We start from the raw sequence: 24,712 nt of genomic DNA on the forward strand, positions 1-24,712 counted from the left end.
GAGATAGAGATAGAGAGATAACTTGCCCCAGTAGAGCTTTGGTCTTTTCTGGTTTTGTTCTGCCATGGGGTAACCTGACACAGATATAGCTTATCTAATTACCAAATATATCCTGCTTTTTCATTAAAGCAGTAAATTATCATTGACTATAATCTTATTGGCAGTTGGATTTTGTAACCAAAATTATTTTTCGTCTTTTCTTTTTCCAGGTGAGAAAAAAAAAGTGGGGGTGTAAAAGCAACACAGTAAGAGACATTTCCTCAAATTTGCATCAAGATGGAGACCTTTTGCCTCAGGGTGTCCTTTTGGGTGGTGCTGGTTGGATGCGTGATCAGTGATAATCCTGAGAGCTACAGCACGAATCTGAGCACTCAGGTGGAGGATTTCACCGCTTTCCATGGGACGGAGCTCAGCTTCCTGGTTACCACTCATCGACCCACTAATTTGGCCCTCCCCAGCAATGGTTCAATGCACAACTATTGCCCACAGCAGACTAAGATTACTTCAGCTTTCAAATACATTAACACTGTGATATCTTGTACTATTTTCATCGTGGGAATGGTGGGGAATGCAACCCTGCTCAGGATCATTTACCAGAACAAGTGCATGAGGAATGGCCCCAACGCGCTGATAGCCAGCCTTGCCCTTGGAGACCTTATCTATGTGGTCATTGATCTCCCTATCAATGTATTTAAGGTAGGAAGTTACCACCAATGTATTTACAGGTTTGAACATATGCTCTGATTCCACAGTAAGAGAGTTGCTGCAGACTTTTCTGATCTTTGGAATTTTCATCTCTGTTTTTACTAAGAGCAACTTCTGCTATCTTAAAACCCAGTGGCATTTTAAAATTTTATCATTTGTTAAATGTTACACATTTTCTGACTTAATTGTTAACAAAATAGTATTTCAGGGGTGACTCTTCAAAGTCACTGTCTTCCATGAATCAGAGTCTCATGCCAGCCCGGAGCTTGCTGGGTGGATGGGCAGTCTTGGGAAGGTCACTGGATTTTTCTGAGATTCAATTTCTGGGGTGAGACCTACTGATCCCAAAAAGCACTTAAAATAAATCTATCTTCAGTTTCCGTTACCTTTTTAAAGTGATGCTGTTCAGAAGCCGGATATCCACAATAAGGCTTGAAATGAAAAGTACCTATTCTGTTTGGAACATCTGGATTAATGATTGAACCCAAAGGGTATCCTGGCTTCTCTCAGTTATCTGGGTGACTTAGAGATAATGGGGTCCACGTGGTAGCAGGCCAGTGCTGACCTCATTGAGCAGTATTACTAAAACCATGTAAAATAAGAATCCATTTACTATTGCCTCCTTCATTTCTTCAGTTTACATTTATGGAGTGCCACGTAAGCCCACCCCAGAGTCAGGCAAGAAGGATCCAAGACAAATGAGACAAAAGTTGGTGCCTGAATGGGAGAGGACGATAACTAACCCACTGTTACTGTGATCACCTTGCTTTAGGGACTGTTAGTACTGAAACAAATGAAAGCCAAAAGGAAGTAGTTGTTCTATATTTGATCCAGTGGTTTGAGGGGAAGATTGCTGTAAGAATTCAGATGAACTAAAATTCAAATGAAATTGCGTGATCTGTGCCAGATGTTGTCGAATGTCTTTATTCTAAGCCCAGGGAGAGCACTTTTCTCAGCCTGTGTTTTTTTCTTCTGTGAATTATCCATAAAAACAAAGCTGCTCTGAGAAATAGTATTCTGAAATATGACTTTAAATGGCAAATTTTGTCAGTTGAAGACACAATTAATTTTAAGTAGAACAGTAGCCTCTCAGTTTCAAGAGATAAACTGTGGCAAAATTCTCTTAGCCTACCAGAAAAATCAGTGGTCTAGCAAGAAAGGTGAAACAATAATCAAAATTTTGAACATTACAAATAAAAAACATTTCAAAATTACTCCAACATACTGTTTATAAAATTGGGGGAATTAGACAACAAATAAGAAAAAAAATCACATACCATCTCTTTCACGGAATAGCAGGGATACATGTGTTTTCTATTTGAACTTAAAGTGGGGCTTTTAGAACCAAGCTATGCTGCAAAATTGAAAATGTGTAATTAATTTAAAATGTTTAGCATATGCTACAGAACTTTAATTTTTTCTTTTAAAAAGTTATTTTCTCCTTATGAAATATTATATGTCCTCAACACCAGACTTTCTCATTACATCTCTCTGCAATAGTAGGTTTGAAAATGTTGACATGACTCCTTCAAAATTTGACTCTTCAGCAATCACAGTATAGAGTATTAAACGTTGATCGTTCATATTTATATACTAGTTAACCAACCCGTTATGGCTCAGAAGAATACAGTAACCATCTCTGAATTAATAATTCCCATTTGACTACATGCAAAGCAGCTTCATGGCAAATCAATATTTGTAACTCCTGAGAAGGAGACTTGGTTTATCTCTTTGAGGTGCTACCTGCCAATCGCCAAACTAAACTTCATTTCTATTCTCTAGCAACATTTTAAGTCAGATTATCTGGAATATCTCCAAATCCAGTGAAAATTCAAATAAAACTTTGTTTTACATTCAGATAACAATGGATAAAAGTTGACACATCCTTATTTGACTATATGATTCTTCCCTCTTGGGAATCCAATACTTTATATGTCTTATTGTAATTCTAAATAATATGGGCAGTTTGACTTGTTTTTACATTTCAGGAGTCATTTGTGTAATTCCTGTTTTTCTAAAACTCGTAATGAGTCATTTAACCAACAGTAATTTTAGAAAGTAAACCTTTTGGGTTAAAAAAAAATATTCTAGTCATTTCGATCTTCTTCCAGAGGAAGAGGGAAAGGCATTGGAATGAGCTAAAAAGCCTTGGAATATTTAGGGGTTATTTCTACTTCCTTCTGTCAATCCTCTTCTCTAGGTTAGGAGACCATAAGATGTTGCTGTTTCTCTGATTTCTGCCCAGGATAGTCAAGAGAAATCCTTCCAACAATGTGAGCTCCAGGCCCTCATGCCTTTTCTCCACAGCTGCCTCCTGCTATAAGAGTCTGATGCTTTGAGTCTCACACGTCAGACCTGTGGATTCCTCTGACCATGTCAAGCTCAGTAGCAGCTGTCCATCTCGCTTTACCATTATGTTTTAGGTACCTATAAAAACAACGCATAGTCTTGGAGAACATTCTATTAAAGGGATACATGAAGCTTCTTTATCTCTCCTACAATAAGAAGAATTAGGTTGAAAAAAAAATGAAAGTATCTGCTATGCTCTTCAAAGAAAGATAAGCTTTCAAATCACACAGGTCATTGTGTTTAACAATTCCATCAGTTGCTGTTATACTCAGTTCTAAGGTGTCTCCAGACACAGAGCATTGCATTGAGACGCATCAGAGTCAGCATAAGTGAAAGTAGGCAGTGTGAAGATTGTATCTTGGGGCAAGCTAGACTTGCTGATTAGACTGTAGTAATGTTACAAGAAAAAGGAGAGCGCCTGATAAAGTATTCTTTCTATTCACATTTTATTCCCTTTCTCTCACTTTGAAAGAGATTGTACTGAGACTGTTTCATATCTCAACGTGATGTAAAACACAACTGAAAAGCAGCGCAGCAAGGACCAGAGAGCTAGGCGGTTTCTAATCTCTCATTATCCTGTGCAGCTAGCGCTAGGCGGCTCTGGATCGTCTGTGGGCATGGAAGAGAGGGTCACTCCACACCTGAATTTCCAAAAGTTTCCTAATTGATCCCCATATCTTCAGGATTTCTTCTGCCAGCCTGTACTGGACTTTGCTTCTACTTACTATCACTTTGCTCAGAAGCACCCAGGAGCTCCCATGTTGAGTAGTCAAAGTCCTCCCCACTCAGCCATACTTTACCTACTTCTTAGCAATTCCCAACATGCATGCACAGCTCTTGTCGGAATGCCATCACTACCCCTAAGTAACATTCTGTGCCCTAAATAACATTCTCAGAGAGGCTAAATATATCACCATATTGCTGCTGCTGAAGCATTTACAGATCCCAAATTGAAAAATGAGTTAGGTCTGGAGTCATAGTCACTGCACAGAGAAGAAATGAACCAAAAAGTGGAGAAGAACTCCTTTGGCCCTTGCTTACACTTATACACACACACACACATACACACACACACACACTCCCTGGTGATAAAATCAGAGAGTCTGAGACAGTCTAAGGCAGAAGGAACCAAAGGAAGCAAATGAATGCCAATTACCTTCTTGGTTTTCAAGCCTACAAGGGCCTTGCAAATGGCAGTGTTGAAGAATAGCTGTTACTGAGTTTATCAAAGGATTACTCTATCTAATTTTTAATTGCAAAAAACATAATATCACTCATTGCAAGAGAAGACTGACAAAACGTGAGAGAGGAAGGGAAAGGAGTTAGTAGACTCTTTCAAAAATATACACACTTATAACGTAAACTGATGATGGATTCAGTTTGTCAAGAAATTACATTATCTGATATCCTGAATTTTCAAGAAATGTAAAAACTTAGCCAAGTAAATTAATCTATATATAAAATTTTACATTCATTACAATGGCAAAACAATTAAAACTTGTGTCTGTGTTTAGGGACCAAAAATAACCCCCAATTACTAAATGCCAATATTGATTAGAAGTATAGTTTTTAGTAATTATATTCTTTAGTGATTTGTGAGATTATGTTTATCCCATGAAGTGTTGTCTATGGGGAGATGGGTTATAAGTGGAGTAGAGTGGACACCCTAAAAGTGATGTGTGTGCATGGGTAGGCCAAAGTTTTGCACCAGGTGCTTTCAGGATAACAGCCAGACCATCTGTGCACACAGATATGCCCATCAACCACTGTTCCTCAGCCTCTTAAGTAGAAACAGGAATGTGGGGAAATGTACGTATGAGAGAAGTAGAGTAGAGAGGATTAAAATGGTGGCCATGGGAAGAGGGATGAAGTTGATTCCAATGACTTGGCATAGAAATCTCTGACATGCATAAGCGGGGAGCTGAAACCAGTGATGTCATAGATAATACTGCAGGTGAATAATGTTTTCATTTAGCGTGTGGTGTAAATTGGATCTTTGAGAACAAGCAAAACAGCCGGTGACAGAATCCAGTAACTGATTGTTGTACTGAGTTGGTCCACTGTAAGCAACCACCTCTTTTTGAGAACAACAATGAAAAATAAACAAATACAATTTCTGTATGAAATTATCAGGAATATTTTGCAATGGAAAGTCAAGACTCCCATATGTTGCTCTGGCAGAGGATCTGAGCAATGTGGAAACCAGAGAGTCACACAGAGCCAGTTATCTCCATATTCACGCGGCCGTTGACATCTCATGCAACTGGGCTCCATCCTGTTGGGGTAGCCATACAAAAGCTGTTTGCCAACACGTCACATCACCGAGGCAAATTCTGTCTCAAAAATAAATTGCCACAGCTTATAGATTGTATGCCTCAAAAGTAGTAGTTGTTCAATAAATGCTTATTGATATGATTTGATTTGACTAGGGTCTTTACTGTAAAATTAACTTCTAATCAGATTTCTCTGAGACCTTCAAATTAAAATATTGATGATGGTGATGATGATGATTTATCAGAGAGAGTCTTCATTTATGGACAAGGCACAGGATATTATCTATGGTCTGCGCATACTATTTCCCCAAATTGATCAAATTCTCACCAAACTGCATACATGATAATGGTGTTGTTTTCCTTTTACTCATCATCAAGCAAATAAAAACAGACCTTTCTCCTTTTCTCCAATAAGAGTGCTATAATCATAAAATTAGGCAGAGAAACCGTATTCCCTGAATTTTAAAAGAGAAAATGTGTCCCTTGACCAAGATCTCCCCCCTTGTTGGTGATTGCCTCCCAGCTACAGGCCCCCTGACCCTCCCTGCTCTCCAGGCTCCTCTCTCTGCAAGCTTTCCCTCTCCTGTTGACTCTAGCTAAGCTGGCCCCTCTGAGAATACCAAGGTGATCTTTCTACCTGGAATATTTCCCCTCACGCCTCCGCTGGCTTATTCCACTTCAGTCTTCAGATCTCAGCTTAAACATCTCTCTGTTTGGCAAGTGTCTGTGACCCGGACTGGGTTAGTGCCTTTCTCCGGTGCTCCCACGACACCCTCTATTAACTCTGTAATAGTAGTTAACACGCTCTGGGTTGTATTTGCCCATTCACTTGCCTGTCTGCCCCACTAGACTGCAAGTTCCTTGAGGCAAGCTGCCATCATTCTCATTCTTCATTGGCACTCCGGCATCCGGCACTGTGCCCAGCTTAAAAAATACTTGATGAATGAATAAAATAAGAAAATGTACTGTATTTGCCTCTATAACAATGTTTTTCTCCCATGCAATTCCAGATCTAAAGGCAGACTTGCTTTCTGAATTAGCTGATTTTCTACTTTTTCTCTGCAAACCAGGAGTGTCTCACAGTCCTGAGAGAAATGTATGCAAAGCAGAGCAACACACAACAATATGATGATTTTCCCCCTTTCTCTGTCTTTAGTGGTCAAGAGTTCTTTTCCTATGATTTAGGCATTATGTTAATTTCCCCTTCCTCTAGTGTATATAACCAATTGAAGAGTCTCTTTTGAAGATTTCTATGCAATATGCATTCTTTGAGCATGGTTGTAATTGTGGTTTCAATTGAAATGTTAAACCTACGAGTGATTTGGGATATCAAAATGAATTTTCATATCCCAAAAGGTTTTATTTGCTCTTTAGAGAACAGGAAATAGGTTGATTTTCTGGTATTGCTAAGACACACGCATATTGCAAAGGTTCATTATGCTAACTAGCTGACTTAAGAATATATGTCCATATAGAATGACAGAGTGATAAATTTATTACCCAATTTGCTGTTTGTTATGAGGAAGTTGCTGTCTGGAAAGGCTTCAGAACCCTCTCCAACTCTACCTCCCCTTCTGACTTTTCGTTTCCTGTGTCTGGGAACCTCATTGCTTTCTCTCATGGTCATGTTAAGTAATTATTCTCATGTGAGGTTACTCTGCTAACCCTCAGCATTTGGCTCACAGCACAGTAATTCCCATTTCAGTGATGGGGGATGGAAACCGTCCATAACTGCGAGCTTGTTCCCATGGCTGAGGAGGGAGAGATGGTTTCAGTCTTGTTCTCATTAGGAAGGTGCTGAGATGTAAAAAGCATCATGGCTGATGACATTCCTCCATCAAACAGTTCAGCTCACGGCAGAGATTGCTGTAGTCTAAATTTAACGTAAAATAGCGAGGCATAAAAGTTTTACTTTTGAGAAGAACATTTTCACAGGACACAGTGTGTGTGTGTGTATGTGTGTGTGTGTATGTCAACGTTGCACTGATTCCAGCATTCTGATCAATAAAGGCAGATGTTCTGGCTATTTTATTCTGAAATATCTCTCAAATACCTTTCTCTTATAAGTTGCTAGGATGTGAGTGTTATTTCTTTATCACACAACGTTTATACAGTTAGTATAAAGAGTGTGCGAACTAAAATGAAAGAGGATGAGAATCAAGTTCACTGTCTCTGAAGTTGATTGTAAGACGAGAGTGGTTAAATAAGGAATGTTCTAAGAAATTCTGTCAAAATAAATTTGATACACTGCCAGAAATTCTACAACTGCTTTCTGGATCCACCATCTTCTCTTGGGAGTTAGAATAATTGCTTTCTATAGCTACGGTTTTATTTTTAACTAGATCTGGTTTTCCTTGGAAAAACTTTCTTACATTATAAAGTGAATAGTTAAATTCAATAGTAGAACTGAATATCTCTCGGTGTTAATTTTTGGTAGTCTTATTTTTAAATTCGAACATCAAAAATTTTACAAAACCACATACTCCAAAATATTTATTTAAATTGGAAAGGTTTGAAGTCCCCTATGTTTCTGGACTCAGGAAGCGAAAATCAAATGTGTCCTCAGAAAGATTTAATATTATGTTTGGATGGCAAATTTAGAGGTTACTTTTTAGAATTTAAACATCTCTAAGAGTTTCATTGACATTGTTTGCCATCACAATTTTACAACAACTTATTTGGAGCCTAGTATCGATAATGGGAATTAGTCAAATCATGCTTCTCATAACACTTACCTCAAAGATGGGAGTCCTGTGATTTTAGATGAAATTTTATGCCAGAAGGTAATGGGGATGGCAGTTGATTGGCCATTTGGCTACTCAGTTACATCAGGTCTGTCTTCTCTAAGTGTTCTTTATTTATTCATTCAGTAAATATTTATAGAGCTCCTACTATATATCAGTCATTGGGGAAATAGCATTGAAGAAAAACAATCAGCCTTGCCCTCGTGGAGCTTACATTCTAATAGAAGAATAGGACAGTAAGCAAGTTAAGTAGGTAAACAGATAGTATGTGAGAGAAGTGCTAAAAAAAAACGTAAAATGGAGAAAAGAAATAGAAGGGGTAGAAGATATTAATTTGAGAGTGGATGGCTGAAGAAGGCCTCCATACAAGGTGACAATTGAATAAAAACCTAAAACTTAAAAGGAGCAAAGCATACCGCTATTGAAGGTAAAAGCATTCCAGCTAGAGGAAATGGCAAGTGCAAAGGCCCTGCAGCAGGAATGTGCCTGGAAGGTTAAAGGAACGGCAGGAGGCCATGGTGGTTGTGTGGAAGGAAGAAGATAGTAATAGATGAGGTCACAGGGATATGGGGGTGAGGAAGGTACAGGGGGAAGCAGATAACATAGGGCCTAGTAGTAGGGAGACCATCCACTTTATTGTCCAAACTAGAATACTTTGAAAGTGAAAGGAGACACTGTCAATAATTGCATCTGGACAATAGGCATAAACCAACACTGTCATAGAAAAACCAGGAAATGTGTACACCTTTATTAAGTCTTTAGCTTGTTTCTTTGAGTGAGATAGAAAGATTTTAGAAGGTTATTAGCAGATGAATGACATGATCTGGTTTACGTTTTAACAAGAACATTCTGGCTACCGTATTGAGGAGCATTTCCTGAATCAATGAAGGAAAACTATGCAATCTTAAAATGTTATGTATACCAATATGTAACTGAGAATAATACTATCTAAAGCTTCAGTAGTGTTTACTCTGTGCCAAGCTAACTCATTTGATCCTCACAACAAATTTCTGATGACCTACTGTTACCTGAAAATGAGGAAACTGAGGCACAGTGTTTAAGGATTTCCTCAAGGCAACACAGCAAGCAAGTGGCACAGCCAGGATTTGGATCCCGTCTGATCCCAGAGGCCATGCTGTTAGCTAAGCTGCCACACTCTTCTCTTCTATATACCTCATAAGGCAAACTCTGTAGTCATCAAAATGTCATCCCTAGTACAGAAATATATTTTCAAAGACAAAGTGATCCCCTTTTCTTTCTTCCGGTAAACCCAACAGCTTCTTTAGTTGCTTATTTAAGGCAGAAGTAACACGTTATAAAGGAAGATGTGTTCAATACAGAGATTGCTCTCCAGCACGGCATTTATGCTGTAAGCCCTGCAGATTGCATTGGAACAGCTGGGAAACAGATTTTTGTATTCTATACCCATTGTTATGTTGGTGAGGTCAATTGACAGGAAGGAGCTGGAAGATGAGAAAATATCCTGAAAAGAAAGGTTGAGTTCATTGATGGAACAATTCCCTGGACAGATAGATCTGCTCATCTGCTCATAGGAACACTTTTTGCCAAACTAGTGTCTCATCCAGTTATCTCTGGAAAGGCTAGGCAATTTGTCTGTGGACATCAGACAGAAAAATGAGCGTCTATGGCTAGCTCATAGTTACAGTTGGAGTGGAAGTTTACTGATCAGTTTACTGATCAGATAAAGAAATTCTGCAGAATGTCTGCACACAAAAAAAACACTCTGACCGCTGTGAACTTTTAGCTTAGTTTCACAAAATAAAAATGTTTAGAACACTTCAAAGTTTCTCTTTTAAAATGCTGTCGCTTATATCATAAATGCTGTGTTTCTCTGCATATTTCCATTGTTACCACACATTTAATTTTCTTGTAGAAGCTAAATCTATGAAAATTAGGGTGATATTACATTATTTAAGAGCCTAATACTTAATAAGCTTTTAAACATTTTATTCAAATATCATATACACGGAGAAAAATGTACATAAATGTCAGCTCTGAATTTTCACCAAATGAATGCTTCTGTGTCACCAGGATCAAGAAACAACATTACCTGCACCCAGAAGTCCCTCAGTCACCAACTACCCTAACTCCCAAGGCACCCACTTTCCTGACTTCTAAAGGCATGCATTGGTCCACCTAATTTTGTGTTACGTATAAATGGAATCATATGATCTATATTCTTTCTGTCTGGCTTCTTTTGCTCAACATTACGTTTGTAAGAGAAATCCATGTTGCTATGTTTAGTTGTAGCTCATTCATTCTCATTATTGTATAGCACTTCACTGTCTAAATATGCCACTATTTATCCATTCTACTGTAGGTAGGCTTTTAAATAGTTTCTAGTTTTGAGCTAATGTGAATAGTGCATCTGTGGACATTCTCATATGCATCTTTGTGCATATATGTGCTGAAAATGTATATATACACATATATATAAAACCTACATTAGTATCCATAAAAATGTATATGTAGTATTTATATATCAACATATATACCTATATACTAAATATATACTTTTCATATAAATATTGATCATAATCATTTTATATTTTAATCAGTAATTATGGAGAACTATACCAGGGCATGGTACAATATTAGGAACTAGGCAGAGTTGCCTCGACAGAATTCCTTTCTACTTCTGAAAGCTCTAAAGAGCTGTGTGGCCTATGTACAAACTTTGTTCATTATAATTCTTCCTTGCCTTTCAAGAAGATCCATTATCTGCCTCCAAAGGGATAATCCCCAAATCAACTCACACATTTACTAAGTACCTATAAAAAATAACAAATCCAGGAGCTGTGCCTTCAAGTGGCTTACATTCTATTTGAGGATACAAGCATATATTCAGTCAAGTTAACCTGAATGCCAGGGGAATTTTATACTCCAGTGTTTTGTTGAAATTTTTGAGGCCACTGAACACACACACAAAAATAACATTTTGAATGTGAAACACCTATTAACCTTTTCTTTAAAAACAGAAAAACTGTCATCTCTCCTTCTCCCAAAATAATATATACAGCTAAAAGAAATCTCAAGAGATACAGAAATAAAATTAGATTTTCGCATTTTCCATTGCCGCTATAGTAAATGGTTATTTATTTTAAAACACAGCATGAAACACATTGGGAAGCACTGATCACAGACAGCAAATGTTATGAGAGTTAAAGTTGGATTGGTGAAATTTTCCAGGCAATCTCTGAGCTTATTTTTGTTAAGCGAGATATCTTGGGTGTACCAGGTCCTAGGTAAAATTTGGAGGTTTAGTTTAATCTGGTTACTACATTATACTAAGACAAGATTGGTAAGGGAGGGTTGTCATAGAAATTTACCAGATTGTAGTACTTGAAGACAGATCTAAAAGAAAATCTCTCAATATCAATAACAAAATTTGCATTGCAGCATCTCTAAAACATTTTATTTATCAAAACCGCTAACTACGTTTTAAGTGGAACTAACAATGCAAATAATACATACTCCCAAGAAGGTATTCAGAACTGGGTGAAATGTGTGAGCACTGGGTTTTGCAATCTTCAGAAGATGCGTTTAAACTTAGATGATTTATTGAACCTTCTCCTGCTTTTCATTCTAAGGAAATAGTTAGCTTCACCATAATATTTTCATTGGTTTTATGGAATGACTTCAAAATTGCCTCGAGCTCTTGGGTCACCATAAAGGAGGAGAAGTAAATCTGGAAATAGTAAGCACTAAGATGATATTCTGGGGCCTAATTTGCAAGCACTGAGTGCTCATCTCTTCTGCTCTCTTCTGTCTGATTCTTTGACCCAGGGGTGGGCAAACTACAGCCTGCAAGCTAAATCTAGTACTGAAGGCTGTTTTTATAAATAAAGTTTTATTGGAACATGGCCATACCCATTGCGTACGTGAGTAGTTTCGACAGACACCATATGGTCCTCAAAGCCTAAAATATTTAGTATGTAGCCATTTACTGAAAAAGTTTGTCAACCCCAGTGACATCTCAGCAACTGCTCTGCCCCACCTTTCATCCTTGCCTCTCATTATCCTCCATTTTGCCCCACAGGAGACCAAAGCTCAAGATCTGAACTTCAAAAATATGACTAAGGCTTCATAACCTTAGATATTTTAAGTGGCTTATGCCCCAACCTCAAAAAAGTAAATGAGCATAATCCCAAGAAATCAAAATATGTTTCCTTTTTCTCTCTCTTTTTTTTAGTGAGGAAGATTGGCCCTAAGCTAACATCTGTAGCAATCTTCCTCTATTTTGTATGTGGGACACCACCACAGCATGGCTTGATGAGCAGTGCATAGGTCCATGCCTGGTATCTGAACCTATGAACCCCAGGCTATGAGGCAGCATGCTCAAATTTAACCACTATGCCACCAGGCCAGCACCAAAATATGTTTCTTTTTAAAAAGGGCTTGCCAGTGACCTTGACTAAATCACTTGATCTCTCAAGTCATTATCTTTATATGATAAAATAAATAATGAAGAGCCCATCTCATGGAGCCCCATTAGGCATAATCACAGAATAGACCTGTTTCTGAGGTGACTGCTGACATCAACTAGAAGAACAACCAAGGCCTATTTTTTCCCCCATTTATGTTAGTGAACATCAGAACTTTGGTCTCAGTAAGAATCTTAGCCACCAGGGATCCTTGAAACCTGTTGAACAAATCATGCATTTTCTGATCAGAACTGAACAACTTTTAAACTCTTTGCCGTGCACTCAGAGATGTTCATTACATTGTCTTTCAAGTAGCGTAGCATGAAACCAGGTAGCCAGATCTTTGGGCAACCATTCATGTTTCAGTGAAGAAAAAGAAGAAAGTAAAGAAGACTTTTCCATTTATTTTAGGGAAGTTCCATACTAAAAGATAGAGGTACTCTAAAGATCTTAAAGATAAAAACTTTACATACTTGAAATTATTTGACCAGTAAATCACCACACTTGCTATTTCTTTGGATAGACTAATTAAATTATATGGTTGTAACTAAAAATAGATGAATTTTCTCACCTCTATGCTCTAAAATTCAAGGAATATTTCTTTGATAATAGACAGAAAAGCCATGTCACAGACAAGGGGGAAAGGCAGGGGAAGGGATAAGAAACACCCCATGTTCCTTTTTTTAACACTGTGTGTATGTGTGGATGTATACATGTAATTTTGTGGCACAGATATTCTCTAAATACATCAGACCTTTCTAAAATGTTGGGGGAAAGAGAAGGAACTACAGGGGATGAAGGAAAGAAGATAGAGTTGGGTGATGGAGCTCAGTCCTTGGGACTCAACTCTTAGACGCTGTGTAATTCAGCAGGCACACAGAGGACAGTTCATATATATTTGAGGAAGGGAAGAAGGAGAGAGGGAGGGAGCATAGACTCTCAGAATGTGAGGAGTCAAGAACCAGAACATTGAGCTATTGACAGTTTTACAGAGGCATTAATTCAAATTGATCCTGCTTGTAGGACAATATGATAAAGACAAACTCAGCTGATGGACCAGAGTCCCCCTCTACTGTGGTCTTGAAATTCTTTACTCGTTTGCAGTAACTAATGAACTAAGTGGTAAACATTTAGTTTGTGGAAATGGCCCAGAAGAGAAAGCTGGTACTAGAATTGAAGATGTCTAATAAAGTGTTATTTCTTAGCCAGAAATTTGGGATGAATGAATGAATGGAGAAAAGTAAGTGCCTTAGGACTCAGTATTTGTCATTCAGTCACTTTTAGGTTCTGTGATCCTCAGTGCCTCCACACATTCTGTTCAGACTACCTCTTCTCTGCTAAAGGCATCCATGACCCATGACTAATGGTTAAGATGGCAAATTTTATGTTATGTATGTTTTACCACAATTAAAAATTCCAAAAAAGTTTCATAAGAACTATGGACTTACATAAAAATGTAAAAGTAAAAAACTTTAGGGACAAAAAGAAATCTTTGCCATATAGGACTAAGTAAAAAGTTCTTAGACTCAACACCAAAAGCACAAGCCATAAAAGAAAGAATTGATAAATTGTACCTTATCAATTCATAAACTGATAAATCAAAATTTAAAACTTTTACCCTGCAAAGGACCCTCTTAAGAGGATGAAAAGACAGGCTACAGACTAGGAGAAAATATTTGTAATCAACAGGTCTAACAAAGGACTAGTATCTAGAATATAGAAAACCTCAAAACTCAACAGCATAAAAATAAACAATCCAAATAGAAACTAAGTAGAAGATATGAACAGAAATTTTACTGAAAACAATATATGGTTGACCATAAGCACATGAAAAGACATTCAACATCATTAGCCATTCGGGAAATGCAAATTGAAACCACAGTGAGATATCACTACACACTGAAATAAAAAAAAGAGTGACAGCATCTAATGCTGGCAAGGATGAGGAAAAACTGAATCATTCATACATTGCTGGTGAGAATGGGAAATTGTAGAGCCACTCCAGAAGAGTGGAAGTTTATTATAAAACCAAACATGCACTTACCATAAGGCCCAGCAGTTGCACACTTGGTCATCTATTCCAAAGACATAAAAATGGTTCATGCAAAAAGCTGTCCATGCATGTTCATAGTAGCTGTATTTGTGATAGCCAAAACTTGGAAACAACCTGGATGTACTTCAGTGGGTAAGTGGTTAAACAAACCATGGTACATCCATTCTGTAGAATACTACTCAGCAATAAAAAGGAGCAAGCTATTGACATACTCAACAGCTTGGATGAATTGGAAAGGAATCATGCTGAGTGAAAAAAGCCAATCTCAAAAGATTACATACTATATGATTCCACTTCTATAACATTCTTGAAATGACAGAATTATAGAGATGGAGAACAGATTCATGGTTGCCTGGGGTTAGGGAAGGCAAGGAAGCGGGGAGGGGAATGTGATTATAAAAGGATATCATAAGGGATCCTGGTGGTATTAGACCTGTTCCATATCTTGACTGGTGGTGGATGTACAAATCTACACATGTGGTAAAATTGCGTGGAACTATATAATATACACAAATGAGTATATGGAGCACTGAAGAAACATCAATAATATCGGTGGATAGTATCACCGTCAAAAAAAGGGATTGTACCATTTTGTACCATTTTACATTGCCACCAGTGTTATATGAGGGTTCCAATTTCTCCACATCCTCACCAACACTTACTATTTTCAGTCTTTTTCATTACAGACATTCTAATGATGCTTAATGGTATCTCATTGTGGTTTTAATTTGAATTTCTCTAATGACTAATTATGTTGAACATTTTTCATGTTCTTAGCTATTTGTGTATCTACTTTGGTGAAATGTCTATTTAAATCTTTTATACCTATTAATTAGGTTATTTGTCTTTATATTCTTTAATTGTAGGAGTGCTTTATATATTCTGGACAGAAGTCCTTCATTAGATATATGATTTGCAAATATTTTTTTCCACTCTATGGATTTCTTTTCATTTTCTTAATGGTGTCTTTTGAAGAGCAAAATTTTTAAATTTTTATTAAATCCAAATTATCAAATTTTTCTTTTATGGATCATTTTTCTGTTGTCATATCTATGAAATCTTTGTCTAAGCCAAGATCACAAAAAAAAAATATCCTATGTTTTCTTCTAATGGTTTTATAGTTTTAGCGCTTACATTAGATCTATAATCATTTATTAACTAATTGTTGGGTAGAATGTGAGGCAAGCACCTGAGTTCATTTTTTTCCTGGGAATATCCAATTGTTCCAGCACCATTTGTTGAAAAGACTATCCTTTCCTCATTGAATTGCCTTGGCACCTTTGTCAAAACTCAATTGACAATAAATGTAAGGGTTTATTTCTGGACTTTCTTTTCTGTTCCAATGACCTGTGTGTCTGTTGTTATGCCAGTACCATGCTGTCTTGGTTACCATAGTTTATAGTAAGTTTTTAAACAGCTACTGAAAATCGTACTTTGTTGTTTTGGGTTTTTTTTCAAAATTGGTCCTTTACATATCTATATAGATTTTAAGATCAACTTGTTAATTTCTTTGAATTTAGATAGGGATTGTATTGACTCTTTAGAGGAATTTGGAGAAAATTGTCATCTTAACAATATTCATTCTTCCAGTCCATGAACATTTATTTAGATCTTCTTTGATTTCTCTAGTACATTGTAGCTTTCAGTGTACATGTCTTACACTTCTTTTGTTAAATTTTTCTCTAAGTATTTCATTGTTTTTGGATGCTATTTTGAATGGAATTGTCTCAGATTCATTTTTGGATTTTTCATTGCTGGTATGGAGATGAAATTGATGTTTGTATATTGCTCTTATATCTTGTGACCTTGCTGAACTCCTCACTATTACTCTTGGACCATCAATTTTTGATGGTGAAGAACACAATGACTGTTAGAACAGTTTAGTGCCACTGTCTTGATTCATGTTAAGGCACCAGCAGTTTTACCCATTGTAGCTTTTGCACCAGCAGTGCAAATGTCAACTGATGAAAAAGGCAGTCATCTCTTAGTGTCGTCTTGATCTTGCAGAGCCCATGAAAGATTCTCAGGGATCCTGAGGGGTCCACAGACAATACGTAGAGAACCACTGATCTAGATGATTTCTAAGCACCTGTCCAAGTCTGAAATGCTATGATTCTTTAAGATAAATGTTGTTTACCAGATATGTGCCAATAACATTTGCTTAAATGGCTGATTTTCGTGGCGGTCAATATTTCTTGGATAATTGCTACATTTGGAACAATGTACCAGGTGCTTTGAGAGAGATGAAAAGGAAATAAAACCTTGACCCTAATCTCAAGGAAATGGTACAAGTCTCTCTGAGTATTCAAGTGTCATTGTAGGCTAATTACATTAGACACCAAATTTGTATGTTTTTTTGTTCAAGGTAGCGCTAAAAATAAACAAAATGCTTACAATGGAGATGCAACAAATATCAAATATCAAGACTAGAAGTAAAACTATGTTAAAATCTATCATTCTTGACTAGGACAAGTTAATAGTATCTCATTTCCAAATGACTATAAGACATAAAATAATATCAACTTATTTTCAAAACCTTTAAAAGGTTTATTTTACATCGTTATTTATAACAGACTCAACTAGATGCTTAAAATAGCCACTTACCTACTAATTTTCCTTGCAATTTACATACAGTCAGAATTATATTTACAATATGATACTTATAGTTCACTGGACAAATTTACTATATATTTTAGCTTTTCCCTGGAGAGTAATAAAATACTGTTCATACATTTGAGGTAAATAAATAGTCTCAAAGCTTCAAACTATGGGATTTCACAGGTTCTGACATCCTTAATCTTTTTGTGTGGGAACAAAAAGAAAAAAGGACCAAAACACTCAGTGATGGGAAAAATAAAAGAGAAATTGGGAAAACAAAATTAATCATGTAAAATGAAGAGAAGGATAGAGGTTAGGTTATGTTAAGGATAACTAGAGTTAATAATAGTTTCAAATAAACCAGTTACAGACTGGAGTTCTGATATGAAAAAAAAAAAAATCATACAATTTAAGAGCTGGCAGGGAATTTAGAGATAATCTAGCTTTAGCCCAACATTTTTTATTTGGCAGAGAAGGGAACCAAGGCCCAGAGGTTTTCGACAGGGCTTGAGCTGGAAGCCAGGATTTCTAACTTCCCCTTCACTATGTTCCATCCTTTCCTCTTCACATTAAACATAACTTTTGTGGCTTTAATACTCTCTATGGCACCCATAGCATTTCCCTAGAAGACAGCCAGGCTTCGAAAACTTTACTGGGTGAATTGTTGAAATGCACGTCACTCTTACGTGACGTGTCCTAACATGACTGGTAACTCAGACATCTTGAGTATGTCTTCCTATTTCACGTTATGCCTCAGCTATTAGAAGTTGTGAAGTTTTATTTTCTAATGAACTTCTGTTATTAAATATTCAAAATTACCTCAACCTTATTGACTGTAACAGATCAGCATCAATTGTATTCTTTCTCCCCCTTCCCCCAGCCCCAAAAGACACATATGGCATCATTTTCTTCATGCTGTGTACCATATCTTGGTTAGGTCATTGTTTCCATCTACACACAGGATAATTGTGACCACATGACTTATGTTACAATGAAGAACTAACTCCAGTTCTTAAGATTTTGTACATTAAATCATGAAATACACTGCATGCTTTCAAATATCTGGTTTTCCCTTTTTCTTACTTATTACCACCTTCCTGGAAAGTTTTTCGGGGCCACTACCTAAATCTGTATGTGGAGATCTCTGCCAATTTGTTGTATTCTGCTTTGTTTTTGCCTGCTTCTTGCTTTTAAATAAGTACTAGCATGTACTACCACAGAGACTGCTGATTAAAATAAGCCATAAAACTTTTTCATTAGGCTTTGGGCCTGTGTGTCCAGATCAGAGCACTTATTTTCTGTAATTAACTGTTCTTGCACTTTGTTACAACGAAACATAAGGCTCCACTCATGACATGTGTGAAATCTTTTTTCCATTCAGGAAAAGCCAGGGTTCTGTCTTTCCAACACAAATCCTCTCTCCATTATGAATTAAATCTTAAAGTATTGGCACATACCTTTGGCACTAATCTGTGAAATGTTGATATTGAGTATTTCTAATTTTTCTGCTTTAAAGAAGTTTTATTCTTCTCCAGCCAATGATCTTTTGGTTTTATGCATGCAAAATAAGTAGAAGTCTCAAATCCCTTGCTTCTAAATTGGCATCTTTACAGCAAACAGAGTTATTGAAAAGAGACATTTCTTTTCATCCCTGGCCTTCAGGTGACTAAGATTTTGGGGATAATAAGCCCATATCTTGGGTGAACTATCTTTCCTCTAAGGAAAAAACCTTCATGTCTTGGGGACTCTGGTTTTAAAAAGTACTTTCCCCTCTTTTTTTCTCTCCTCCACCTGGTTGTTATTAACATCTGCATATTTCAGATTCTAAAAAGTTAAGACCTCAGCAAAAACCGAAACACTGAATATTCCATAGTGAAAGATGTAGGCAGCAAGTAGTAGTAACAATCCCATGTTTTCCAGTCTAAAGTGCAGAGGAGCAGGAGTAGTTGCTCAGAATCCATCTCTTACAGGAACTAACGTTTATGATGTACCATGCGCCAGGCCCTGTTCTAAGTGTTTTGCGTGGATGATTCATTTCATGCTCACATCAAACATATGGCATAGCTTCTCTTTTTATCTCCAGTTTTCCTTGAAGCACAGTTAACTGGTCTGAGTCATGCCAGGGCACAAAGCGCAGGGTCCAGGGCCTGTTCTCTTTGCCATGGTGCCACATGGCCTTCTCCTTCTGTTGAGCTCCCTCAGAGAGTTGCTTACAGCTTCTTTAGGAACTGTTATTGATGTTCATCTTCTAGGCAGTAATTTCCTTGAGAGTGGGGACTTTTGTGCTTGTGTGGTCTGCCAGCGCCCTGCACCTGGTGACCTGGATGATCCTCCTTTACAATCTCATTGGAAAAACAGGACCAAAAGTAGAAACTGATAACCATAGGCCATGCAAGTAGTTCATATTTCTGGATACTTAGTTCTGCTAAGCCTTTTCTTCTGTTTCCCACAATTATCATCCAAAGTATCTACCATCACTATCTTCATTTTCTAGAGGAGGAAACTCAGAAGCAGTGAGGCTAACCAACATGCCAGGATCACACGGTCAGGAACATAGCTGAGCCCGGATTCAATCCAACCCAGGGAGTCCAGCTTCTGGGCCCACGCTCTGAACTACCATGGCAAGCCACTTGCTTTAACTAAAAAGGAGTGTTCCTCCATCCCCCCAGGTCACTGAAGGCACCCAGTGCCAGAGTCTAGAACATTTATGGAGTTCCTGCTCTGCTCTGCATTTGTAATACACTCCAGATTCTTGGGCAGGACAGGAGGCAAGAGGAGCCTCTGGAAGGGAAAAGTGTATGAATAGGGTAAAAGCCACGGGTTTTCTTTTATTTACTTCTATGAAAGCTCTGCCACAATCCTGCAGCAATTAAAGCATAGTGGAAGAGCAAAATTCATTCTCAGTCACGCAAAGTGATTTATTTATTTTATCATATTCGATTTGAGATTTGCCCCAGCCAGAGAGAATGCTCTCATTAAAGGCCTGTCGTGGGCATCACAGGCTTTATAGTCATCTCAGTCTGTGCTGTCAGAAGACGTTTTTGTTTACAGCTGATTCAACTGTGTGCTGATTTCTATATCCCAGCCTTTCTTCCAGCAAGAAAGAAAACCTCAGAACCCCACTTTTTGAAGATTGGCACCTGGTCCTTCATGTCCAATTACAAGAGACCTTACAATCATTCATGATGACAGGAAAAGAACATTTTATTTACTTTGAGGTTTTCAGCCATTACAGACTGTACTCTGTCCTTGTTTCTGTCTAGGATGGGTAGAGCGAGATGAAGGGGTGGAAGAGAATCCCTCAGCCTTACCCGAAGGGCTGGAAGAAAAGTTAGTTCAAAGAAAAATGTGCCACTGGTTTTATTCATTTCTCCAATTATTAAGATGCCATTATAATAAAAATAATGTCCAAGTAATGGCATTAAATGGCAGGGGATATTAACATCTGGAATGGATAAAGAGGGGTAAATTCATTTATATTATCCTTTTTTTCATTGTCGTGCATAAAGAGTACATCTCCATTTATGATTACAAATTATAGCAGTTCAAAATCACTAACATTTATGTAGTATACATTCAGTTTTCAGAATTCTTTCATATGCATTGTTCCATTGAGCCTCTCAGATGGTCGTTGTACCATTGTAGCAGGTATGAGAACCACCCCCATTTAACACATACAGGAATGAGACCTACAGTGGGTAAGTGGCACATGGTTGCTAACAGGTAAATCTTGGACTTGAACCTAAGTCTTATGAGTTCACAACCTAAGTTGAATTTAGGGAAAGAACAGCCATATTTTGTAGTGCCAAGCTGGTGAGGCCTGGGACGTTAGGCTACAAGTTTAGGGTCATGAATAACAATGAGGTCACCCGTATTGAATTATACTGTTATATACTGATGCCTTTAGGGACTACTAGGGTGAGAGGGTAATGGGCTACAGACTACATGACCCCAAACCATTATGACTTTTGATCTCTTATGTCTATATTATATACTATTTTCTGTTCCTCCTGAATTATCTGGCTGTCAGCTATCATTTTTTGTTGATCATGGTGCTTCTAGAGCAGTGATTCTCAAAGTGTGGTGGGTGGACCAGCAGCATCATGGTCACCTGGAAATTTGTTAGAAATGCAAATTCTCAGGCTCCACCTCAAACCTACTAAATCAGAAACTCTGGGAACAGGGCCCAGCTGTCTGGTCTAATGAGCCTTCCAGATGATTCTGATGCTACTAAAGCTTGAGAACCACTGCACTGGAGCAATGATTCTCAACCTCAGCTGCACACTGAAATCACCTGGAAGCTTTAAAAACTACTGAGGCTTGCGTCCCAATCCCAAAGAACCTGGTTTTTGGTCTATGATAGGGCTTTCAACCTCAGCACTATTGGCATTTTGGGCTGGATAATTATTCATTGGGGGGCCTGTCCTGTGTATTGCAAGATGTTGAGCAGCATCCCTGGCCTCTACCAACAAGATGTTAGTAGCCTCCCTCCCTGCCCCCTGCCCCCCCAGTTGTAATAACCAAAAATGTCTCCAGACATTGCCAAATGTCACCTGGGGTGCAAAACCACTCCAAATGAGAAGACATGGCCTGGGCACTGGGATTTTTAAAATCATTTCTAAATCATTCTAATGTACAGCCAAGGGTGAGAATTAGTCCTCTGGAGGATTCCTTTTAATAAGGAGCTTTGGATGTGCAATGGATTAAAGAAGAATAAAAGCTAAACTTTATAGCACCGGCTGTAAAGTGAGAATAAATCAACCTGCGGTGAAGACTCGGGCAGTTTGCCCATAAGTAAAGCGCAGGAGCTTTAGAGCAGAAATTTCGCATCCATCGTTTGGCTCCTTACATTTTTGCTTACTTTCTGATTGTTAGGTATGGCCCAAAAAACTGACATAAACAGATAATGTTGCACGTTTAGAAGGTCCCAACCGGGTAGATATTGCTTTGTACTAAATGTAGTGGACAGAGATCCTGCTTTTGGATCTAGTCATTCTAAAAACAGGGTGCCTCTCAGTATATCAGGCAGTACAAGTCCTTAGGTAAATCTGTTTTAACAAGTTAAAAAAGGCAGTCTGTCAATTTTATGATGTTGATTTTGACAGAATCCAGATCAGCCACACAAATACAGAACTTCTACATTCATTTATGCCATTTAGTAGTAGTTTAGTTTTCAGGTGGTGATCAGGGACTTCAGCTACATTTCAACTATAGAAAAGTCCCCTAGGCTAGAACCAGGACAAGTGTCCTTTGGTAAAATTGTGCTCAGCAGGTTGCCCTCTGCTGCCTCAGTGATTGCTCTGTGGTGTTCCATGGTGATCCACTTGAGAACACAGACACAGCATGTGCGTCGTCTCCAAGTGCCTGCTCTGTGGCTCTTATCAAGCTGGACAGTCTCGTCACAGCCCACACTGAGAGCTCTCCAAGCAAAGAGTTTGTGGCCACTCCCCTCCCACCTGGCCTCTTAAGTAGAACGGTATTCTCCCGCTTCCTCAGCAACTAGTTGGCAGGTACATTGCTTCTTTCAACATAAAGAATGGAAATACTACTTCAGGATACTGACAATAAACTTTTAAATAGAAAGCAAATTACAAGATAAGTGTGTTTTCAGGGAAAAATTGGTACTAATTTCAAAATATGACAGCGTTGTGCTGAGTTAACGGGTTGGAATCATTAATTCATTCAGCACCTACTATGTGATAGGTCCTGTGTGATGTCCTCAGAAATTATAAATATGAGGGTTACATAATAGCACAGATCCTTTTATGGCAAAAATAAGTGATGACTGCTCCAAGGCACCATATTAACCCTTTGAACCACTCTGACTTGTCAGTTTGTCAGACCAGTTTGGCTTTTCTTTCATCAAATGTATAGTAGCTTGTTAACGTTAATGAAATCAACTAGTTCTTTTACCGTGGTCTAGATTTATCCTAAACAGTTCCTTATCTTTTCCTATCTTAGTCTAAATTGTTTCATCAATGTTCTTTTAAGAATCAAACCCTGTTAATTAGGTGATAGAACTGCTTCCCAGAAAAGTACTCTAGGAAAAAAAGATCATAAAAGACTGTTAAAAGATATTACTTCCATATGTTCCCACTAGTTTTGAAAAAAGGCATATGCTTTTATGTACATAGGAAGTTTTCTGATTAACAGTGGTTGCCTTTGGGCAGAGAGTTTAGAGGCCTTGATTGGAAAGGAGACTTACTTTTTGTTATATGTTTTTCTACAGCTTAATTTTTACCATTTTAAATATTGTATTTTCAATTTTAAATGCAAGTGAATAACAGAAAGGATGCATTCCCAGTAGTCTTTCAGAAGTTCCAAAATGCTGCTTCTAAATAAGAGAAAAATAGGTGAGCTACACTCTCTGCCTCTTTGATGCCCTCTTTCTTTGGTAAATGTTTTATTGCTAAAGCACAGTGAGCTGAAAGGAAACTTGGAACGTAAGGTTACTCCAACATTGGTTCCATGAAAGAGATTAACAAGCAGGTCCTACTTGAGATTGGGTCTCTTTGAGGAAGCCACCTTTAACCAGAAAGAGAAGTTGCCTCCTGGGCCAATTTCCCCCTGGCTGCACTGGAACAGTTACTATCCATACATCCTTTCAGAATGAAGCAGATATAGGTTAGGGAAGTGTACAGTGAGTGTACCTAAAAATTTCCTCCATGATTTCTTTTATTCCCCTTATAATTCCCAAGAAGAATCAATGCTATCTCCTGGAGAAAAGAAAAAACACTCGTTTGTGTCAAAGAAAGACAATTCTCTGATCTTTTGGGGACCCACCAATTCCATGATATCTTTTCCTTCAGTCTTTCCTTTACACCTAACCCTCGTTAAAAATTTAAGCAAGCATGAAAAAAGAGAAAATTCAGTTAAGACCGGAAGGGCCTGAAACAATACATGCTCAGTTGTGGGTTTTTCTGGATCATTTTTCTTAGCACTTGTCATTTGGATTTCAGAGTCTCCCTTGTTAAGCAAGAAACATCCTTTTCTTTTCTCACGTTGTTGGATGTGTGAATTGGGAAATCCTATCACGTGGATTTCAGGATCCTCTGCCTCTGGGAATGAACCAACCATAAGAGTTCAACTATTCCAAAGCACGTCCTATAACAGTCCCTACACATTGTAATTACATCTCCGGAGTCTTTAGTGCAGAATTACAATTCTGCAACAAAATACTGAACTCTCATTCTGTAAAAAGTAGTTTTCATGTTTTCTTTTCTTTATAGGGGGTGATTCATGCCGGAAATAGTACTTTATGTCTTTACTTGCATCAAGCATTAATAACTGGCAATCAACAACGGCATAATTACTTGTTAAGCTTCATGAAAACTATCAGAGTTTAGGGCAGCGCTTCTGTGAAGAGCCCACTGGTTGTTCTTGGACAAAAGTTTATGTGGAAATTCTGAGAGACCGACCAAGTCTGGTTAGAATGAGGGGAAGAGACCAGAGGCAGGATCGAATTAAAGGAAAAGGTCCTTTTAGAAAACTATTCAGAAGAAAGGGAAATATGTTTGAAAACTAAAAACAGAGAGCTTCTGAAAA

At 37.8% G+C, this 24,712-nt stretch overlaps 1 protein-coding gene across 4 annotated transcripts in view; it reads left to right on the forward strand.

Annotated features, from left to right (window-relative positions):
• Nucleotides 1-24,712, forward strand: part of EDNRA (endothelin receptor type A) — an 80,272-nt gene that overhangs the window by 30,781 nt on the left and 24,779 nt on the right. For all 4 annotated transcript variants that reach the window (XM_046657057.1, XM_046657059.1, XM_046657060.1 and 1 more), the window contains one exon: nucleotides 210-696. In XM_046657057.1, coding sequence (XP_046513013.1) covers nucleotides 277-696 — 420 coding nt within the window. In that variant the 5' untranslated portion in view covers nucleotides 210-276. The remainder of the gene's footprint in view (nucleotides 1-209; nucleotides 697-24,712) is intronic.

This window comes from Equus quagga, chromosome 3 (assembly GCF_021613505.1).
Source record: "Equus quagga isolate Etosha38 chromosome 3, UCLA_HA_Equagga_1.0, whole genome shotgun sequence".
NCBI lineage: Eukaryota > Metazoa > Chordata > Mammalia > Perissodactyla > Equidae > Equus > Equus quagga.